The sequence below is a fragment of the Gavialis gangeticus genome, unplaced genomic scaffold (assembly GCF_001723915.1).
Source record: "Gavialis gangeticus isolate Ggan-Ray unplaced genomic scaffold, GavGan_comp1, whole genome shotgun sequence".
NCBI classification, from domain to species: Eukaryota; Metazoa; Chordata; order Crocodylia; family Gavialidae; genus Gavialis; species Gavialis gangeticus.
In genome coordinates, this window is record NW_017729027.1 from 677681 (window position 1) to 685995 (window position 8315).

An 8315-nucleotide genomic window follows, 5' to 3' on the forward strand; every position below is an offset into this window, starting at 1 on the left:
TACACTTGTCCATGTTAAACCCCATCCTGTTCTCCTCCGCATATGGCATAGACCTCTATTTTCTTCTGTCTTGGAGCAAGTTGCAGGGCATGGGTGGGGAGTTGGAAATTAATTTTACTCTTGGATAGAAGAAACAACTTGCAAAATGTAGATCAGAAGACTGTTCCTCCTGCACTGGCTATCCATTGTTCCCTTTTCTGTTTAGAATAACAATTTCCAGAGTTGCTGCTTAGAAAAAGTTTCTGGAGCAGAAAACCCTATCCCCTTTGTGGAAAATACCTAGCATGCATTTATTCAGATTATTCATAGATTTTATTACAATTTTTTGTAAGAATGTATGTCTCTACAGACCTCTTGATCCATATGGGAGCATGTCTAGTCATTACCATATTATAAATTATCTATTGCGATTAGAAAATTAACTTTCACTTAACTTGTACTTGCTCTTTGTATGTATAATGGGGAGGAGGGGTTAACAATTATGATTTTAGCTGTAGAGAATGGTCCCTTCTAATAAAGATTTTCTTTTGTTTCAGAATTCTGGGATTGAGAAAGCCTTTTTATTTGATGTAGTCAGTAAAATTTACATTGCGACAGACAGTACTCCAGTGGATATGCAAACTTACGAGCTGTGTTGCGACATGATAGATGTTGTTATTGATATTTCTTGTATCTATGGGTAAGTAGATTGTAAACTGTGTTTATTAAACTTTTTTAGACACCTTTTTAGATAAAAGTATTGTAGAGCAATCAAACTGAAGACCTAAAGAACAGAATGATTTTCTTTATAAACATTTGTAAAAGGATGGTCTCCTAGAATATCCCAAATAGGCATGCTATCCTATGGAGACTTTAAGCAAGTTAGTACCTGTTATAACATACAAATGGGAAGAAATCGTGGTTTTTAAAATTACATTCTTTCAATTCCAGTGTAGAGCTTGGAACACATCTTAAAAAGACAGAGAGAGAGAGAGAGAGAGAGAAAGAAGTCCAGCAACAGATTACTATTTTTGTTTGTTTTTGCTACCAAATGAATCATAGAAATTAAGGGTTGGCAGGGATCTCAGAAGAACCCCCTTGCTCTGGGCAGGAATACTGCCGAGATCAAATTATCCCAGCAAGGTGTCTGTCCAGTTTCCTTTTGAAGACTTCCGAGGTTGGGGACTGCACCGCCTCCTTGGAAAGTCTATTCCAGATTCTGGTCACCCTTATTGTAAAGTCACCCTTCCTCGCATCCAATCTAAAACCATCCTCTAACAGTTTATGGCCATTGCTCTTTGTCATCCCCTGGGGCACCCTAGTGAACAGTTTTTCTCCAAGCTCCCGATATTCACCTTTTATATACGTATAGACCACCAAGTCCCCCCTCAGTCTTCTCTTCCCCAGGCTGAACAGTCCCAGATCCCTTCATCTTTTCTCATAAGCAGGGATTCTGGTTTTCTCTGATAAAAAAAAAAAAAATCCCCAATTTGCAGTTTAAAAAAAAGTAACCCCAAATCCACATTTTTCCATGATTTAAATGAAACACCACTATATATATCCATTTTAATCATGGAAAAATGTGGATTTGGGGTTACTTTTTTTAAACCGAAAATTGGGAATTTTTTTAAATCAGAGAAAACTGGGATCCCTGGTCATAAGGTTTGTCTTCCAGGCTCTTAATCCTTCTTGTGGTCCTTCTCTGGACCCTTTCAAGATTCTACACATCTTTTTTGAAGTGCAGTGCCCAAAGCTGGACACAATACTCCAGCTGGTGTCTTAGCAGCGCTGAGTAGAGAGGACGTATCATTTCCTGAGCCCTGTTTGCGATGCATTGGCTAATGCATCCCAATATGCAGTGTCGCACTTGTGGCTTATGTTCATTCTGTGATCATCCATAACCTCGAGTTCCCTTTTAGCCATTGTGCTGGCCAGGACATCTCCTCCTAACCTATATTCGTGTCACTGGTTACTTCTCCCCAGATGAAGCACTCTGAATTTATCCTTATTGAACTGCATCCGGTTCCGCTCCACCTACCTTTCCAGCTTGTCCAGGTCCGCTTGGATACCCGTAACTTAGTCCCCATAACATAGTATCCTGTACAAGACTCAGACAGATTCCTTTCCACATCCTCATCTAAATTGTTGATAAAGATGTTGAACAGCATGGGGCCAAGAACCTAACCCTACGGGACACCACTGGCCACCTCCCTCCAAGACGATACAGAGCAGTCCACTAACACTTTCTGAATTTGACCCCTTAGCCAGTTCCCAACTCACCTGACCATGGACTCTGCCAGCCCACAATCTCCCAGTTTTTTTTATAAGAGCATCATGAGAGACCATATCGAAGGCCTTTTTAAAATCCAAGTATTTGACAGTAACTATGTCTCCCACATCCAAGAAGGATGTCTCATCCCATCATAGAAGGAGACAAGGTTGGTCAGACATGACCTGCTCACAACAAAACCATGTTGGCCATCACTCAGCAGCATGCCTTCTCCCAGTCTCTCATAAATGGACTTCTTGATAATTTTTTCCAAAATTTTACCCAGTATTGAGGTCAGATTGACTGACTTACAGTTTTCCAGATCCTCCTTCCTCCCCTCTTAAAGATTAGCACCATATTGGCCCTTTTCCAGTCTTCAGGGATCTCTCCCAAGAACCACCAGTCTTCAAATATCTTCGCCAGTGGTTCTCCAGTGACTCTAGCCAATTCCCCCAGCACTCTCTGGTATAGTCCATCGGGTCCTGCTGACTTGAAGGCATTCAGCTGCTCTAAGTGCTCCCTCATTAGTAGGGATCCTGGTTTTCTCTGATTTAAAATTCCCCTATTTTCATTTTAAAAAAGTAACCCCAAATCCACATTTTTCCGTGACTTAAATGAAGCACCACTATTATATAGATCTGTACTGGCTATGCCCTTCTGGCGCTGGGCTTACTGGCCCCCAGTTCCTGTGCACCTCTGGTGCCAGGCCCTCCGGCCTAGTGTCTCCGCACTCTTCTGGCACTCTCTGGCCCATATAGCTGTGCTACTCTTGGCACTAATGAGGTCTCCACCTCCCCTATAACCTTGTCCACAAACTGCTTGTTCAAATAACAACACAGACATAAGCCCTTGAGCTATAACATAACGCTAACAATGAAGACTATGTTTTGCCCCTTTAAGAAGGTAAAACTCCCACCTTAGGATAGTGTGTCTCCTAGTGTGTAGGTTCCTAGAGGCTTAGTCCTTATAAGCAGCAAAGCAAGTGACCAAAGGTCTCTGGGTAGCTCTCTGAGGCCATGCTCCTTCCCTTGGCAGTCTCCAGAGCGAGTGTAACAGGGCACTAAAATGTGCCTGCTCCTTAAGGCTGAAGAAGCCTGGCCAAGGAGCTCTGCAGGCTAAATAGAGCTCTGCAGCTGTAGGTTGCCAGGGTAACAGCCTAAGGGAGTAATGGGCCACATCTGCTGACATCACCTGACTGGCAGGAGGCAGGGTTCTGGGATATTTAAGCCTAGGCTGTAGCTAGCAGACACACACTCTCTCTCTAGCAACTGACAGGGAAGGAGCTCCTGCCTGCTGAAGCTACTTTAGACCTGGTGCTGCTTGCCTAGCTCTCCCAGTATGGCCTGCTCTGCTATCTAGGTATTACATGACTACAGGGAGTCTCCCAGGTACCTAGAATAGGGGCATGTTACTCTGAGTAGAAGTTTGTCGTATAGCACAGGGGCTTGCGTGTGTGTTCATGTTTGGCCTGGAGGATCAGGATGAGTCTAGAAGGGGAGGTTTGGAAGCCTCATTAGTGCCTAGAGAGAGAGGGCATATGATTTGATAGAGCCCAGCGTCAGGCACAGTGAGCCCAGAGTGCTGGGGGGTGGGGTGCAGCCACAGAGGCTCAGTGAGCCCAGAGGGGCGCAAATACAGTAGGGTCGGGGCTAGTCCATAGCGCCAGAGGGGTACAGCCAGAGGGTTGCAGCACCCATAGCGCCAGAGGGTTATAGCACCAGAGGGACGCAGCTAAGGGGATGCAGAGCCAGGTGCCCAGGAGGGAGGCACTGAGACACGCATCTGCAAGAAAGGCACAGAAAGTCAGTCACCAGAGAAACCAGTGACTACTTGTTGCAGAGAGGCAGGAGCCAGAGGGTTCAGTGCCAGGGATGTATAGAGTTGATGACGATAGTAATACCTGCAAGGCATGGAACACGTGTAGGGAAGATTGGAGAGTGTATGTACTGCTTGGCATAGCTGAGTGCATGAAGAGCAGGCTCCTGCCTAATAAACAACTTAATTATTTACCTACAAGGCATGGCAGGCGAGATAGGCGGACGGACTGTCCAAGACAGGTGGGTAGGCCGATGCAGAGTGTGGCCTCAGGACGGCCCCCTGTCACAGAGTGTGAAACTGCTAGCTCCAGCCCTGAGCTTATATATCCCCAGAGCCCTGCCTCCTTCCAGTCATCTGACCGCCTGCAGGTGCTGGCCAGCTATTCCTTTAGGCTGTTGTTTAGGCAATCTGTAGCTGTGGAACTCTGCCTACCCTGCAGTGCTCTCTGGCCAGGCAGCTTCTGCTGTTAAAGAAGCAGGCACAGCTTAGTGCCCTGCTACAGAGGTCACCCATGACAAACATGTCCTTTGAATGTGGAGCCTCCGTCAGTTCTCTAAAACATTCCAGATCCAGCTGCTGCTTCTGGTGTAGCGGTCTGTAGTAGACGCTGATAATCAAGTTTCCTTCCCCTTGTCTCCCCCTTCTTCCCCCCACCTCCCAGTATCTTGACCCACAGAGTCACTTGAACCAGTTTGGGTCTCTGAGGCGACATACTACTCCTTTACATAGAGAGCTACACCTCTTCCCTTCTTTCCTACCCGATCCATTCTGTGCAGCCTGTAGTCCTCTATGAATACAGCCCAGTCATACATGGCATCCCTGAACACATGTTCCTTCATGAATTTTACAGCTGCCTTAAGTTCTCATATTCTCATCCCTTTTCATTAGCAGGCTTAGCTAAATTTGAGGCTGGGGGCAGAAAGAAAAGGACTACAAGGTATTTTTTCTTCCAAAATTCCTTTTGATATAGGGTGATTCTGAGAGATGTGGAATATTCATTATTCCCAACTAAAGCAAGACCATCACGTAACAGAAACAATATATTTAGGAACCGGCTTCTTAAGGCCAACTCAAATAATGTCAATATACATGATAGTTTTTGATACAGTAACCTGAATTGGAGTAGAATACTTACATAAAATTGTTTTGCTCTTTAGAAGTCTTTTCTATACCTTCACACTTGAAGTTTTGTAATGTTATAAAAACTAGTGCCTTGCAAGTTTCAGACAACAAAGGGTTTATTTTTGTGACATTACTTTGTCAGGGAAACACATGCTTCTGTAAAGTATGGTATCATATTTACTTGAATATTGACAACCCTGATTATAAAACATAGCAAATTGCAACAGCTATGTTTATTTCAAGGTCAGTTTTTTTCAAATATTTTCCTCACTTCCATGTGCTCAGGAAGAGCATGGTCTGACAGTAAGGAGGTGGGGAGAGAGGTTGTAGGGGGAAGAAGTTGGGAGAGGACAAAGGGGATACCTGAACCTGCGGATTGATTTTTCCATGCTGTGATAGTGGCAGGTTAACAAATTCAAGACAAACCTCCAATAATTAGATTCTATATAAGGAAAATTTACAAATTGGATATAATTTTCCAGGTATAGAATCTAATTTGTCTAATTAATCTAACATAGAATCATAGAGTCAGAAGGGACCTAGACAGATCATCGAGTCCGAACCCCTGCCATGGGCAGGAAGGAGCACTGGGGGTGGCAGGGGCCATAAGACCCCAGCCAGGTGCTTATCCAGTCTCCTCTTGAAGATCTCCAGGGAAGGTGAGAGCACCACCTCTCTGGGAAGCCCATTCCAGGTTCTGGCCACCCTTACAGTGAAGTAGTTCTTCCTAATATCTAACCTAAACCTATCCTCCCTCAGCTTGTGGCCATTGTTCCTGGTGACTCCAAGGGGGGCCCTGGTGAACAGACTTTCCCTGAGTCCCTGCTGGTGGCCCCTGATAAAGTTGTAGGCAGCCACAAGATCCCCCCTCAGTCTCCTCTTGTGGAGACTGAAGAGATTCAGGTCCCTCAGCCTCTCCTCATAGGGCTGGCCACGGAGGCCCTCAACCATATGAGTGGCCTCCTCTGGACCCTCTCCAGGTTCTCCACGTCCTTCTTGAAGTGCGGCGCCCAGAACTGGACACAGTACTCCAGCTGCGGCCTGACCAGCGCCGCATAGAGGGGGAGCAAGACCTCTCTGGACCTGTTAGTGATGCCCCTGTTGATGTATGACAGGGTGCGGTTGGCTCTGCCTATTGCTTCGTCGCATTGGCGACTCATATTCATCCTGGAGTCAATCCTGACTCCAAGATCCCTCTCTGCCTCTGTGCTGCCGAGAGGGTCAGCCCCTAACCTATAACCATAATGCTGGTTCCCTCTCCCCAGGTGCAGCACCCTGCACTTGTCCTTGTTGAACTGCATCCTGTTCAGATCTGCCCACTTCTCTAACCTATCCAGGTCTGCCTGGATGCGGTCCCTGCCTGCCAGTGTATTCACTTTGCCCCACAGCTTGGTGTCATCAGCGAACTTGAACAGGGTTCTCTCCACACCCTTGTCCAGGTCGCTAATGAAGATGTTGAACAGCACCAGCCCAAGGACCGAGCCCTGGGGGACTCCGCTGCCCACACCCTCCCAGATCAACATCGACCCGTCCACCACCACTCTCTGAGTTCACCCCTGGAGCCAGTTTGCCACCCATGTGACCATGCATTTGTCAATGCTGCAGTCCCTCAGCTTGCCCACCAGAATTGGGTGGGACACTGTGTCGAAGGCCTTCTGGAAGTCCAAGAAGATGACATCGACTTCCTCCTCCCCATCTAAGCTCTTTGTTACCTGGTCATAGAAAGAGACCAGGTTAGTCAGGCAGGATCGGCCTGGCACGAACCCATGCTGGTTACCCCTCAACATCACTTCCCCTGCAGGGCTCTCACAAATGTGGCTCTTGATAATTTTTTCAATATAGTACTCATCGACTTATTTCATCCAGAACAGATGCATTTACCATTTTTTAAAGTGCTGCAAGTTTTAGCACAGGTTCTCCACAAATGCACTTTTAAGTTATACTTTAGCGCCTACTTAAAGTGAGTACAAACTATGCCTGATATTAGTACAAAGCCAAAAGGTTCATGATTTACCATATAGTTAATTGGGCTGGGGCTCAGCAGAGTCAACAGCATTTCAAGCCGTGGTGACCCCACAGCTCAGCACTGCTTGCTCTGTGTGCATGCTCCAGGTACCCCTCACAAACCATCCATGTGCTAATTAGCACCCCACCCCGCCATGACTGAAGCTGGAGGCTTTCGTCATAAGTTCTGAGATCCAACAATAATTTATATGCAGATGAGGCATAAGGGAACCTGGTCTAACTTTCACCTTATGGAGGGTAGGGCCACACTAATCATGTACAACAGGCTGCAGATGGCATGACAAGGGATTCTAGGTGAACTGCGTAGGGCCCCATTTAGGGATGTTTGCCAGACATTTAAGGCTTGTGAAGAAACAGAAATAATTGGAAATGGGAAAGAAAGGTACAGCTCAGCAGTGAGAGTGAAGAGGAAGTAGAAATGTATTCAATATAGTGGTGCATCATGACTTGAAAAATTGTCGGTGCTGAAGGGGACTATGCTCAATGGACAATACCATACATCTTATTCAGATAGGGTGTACTAACCTGTTCTTTGTGATAGGTTGTCATCAGCATCTCTGCCTTTTGCCTAAGATCAAACATTTTTGGCACCAAGAAGAGGGTGTCATGGCTGGCTGCAGCCTTTTTGATGCAAGCCTCGTATTGGAATAACTTCAGACCTGATGCCAGTTCCCTGTGGATGGAACACCCACCCATTTATTTTAAGGGCCAAACAAAAAAACCCCATTCCCATCAGCATGTTTGTCTCATGCGGGCGATAGTCTTATAGTCTTGCTCAGTGTTGGCTGCATTTAATCAGCTTCATAGTTAATTTTCATTACAGAGCACATGCTGCTTTTAGCAACAGTTCAAAGATAGGCAATTTAATGCAGTTTCCTTGTAATGCAAATGCAATACAAGGGGATTATTTCCCCCGTGTTGATTGAGGGGGACAGACCTCATCTTATATTCAAGTAAATACAGTATATTATAATGTTGCTGTTAGGGATGCATTGTTAAAGATTTTCTTGACTGACATCGAAGGCTGATTATTAACCAGCTATGTTGGCCGATACCCATCCAATAGCCAATTTACAGGAATGCAGCCAGGCAGCTTGGAGAG

At 45.7% G+C, this 8315-nt stretch overlaps 1 protein-coding gene across 1 annotated transcript in view; it reads left to right on the forward strand.

The window, feature by feature from the left end:
- Positions 1 to 8315, forward strand: part of RRAGD (Ras related GTP binding D) — a 35584-nt gene that overhangs the window by 11887 nt on the left and 15382 nt on the right. The window contains exon 4 of the mRNA XM_019520349.1: positions 537 to 679. Coding sequence (XP_019375894.1) covers positions 537 to 679 — 143 coding nt within the window. The remainder of the gene's footprint in view (positions 1 to 536; positions 680 to 8315) is intronic.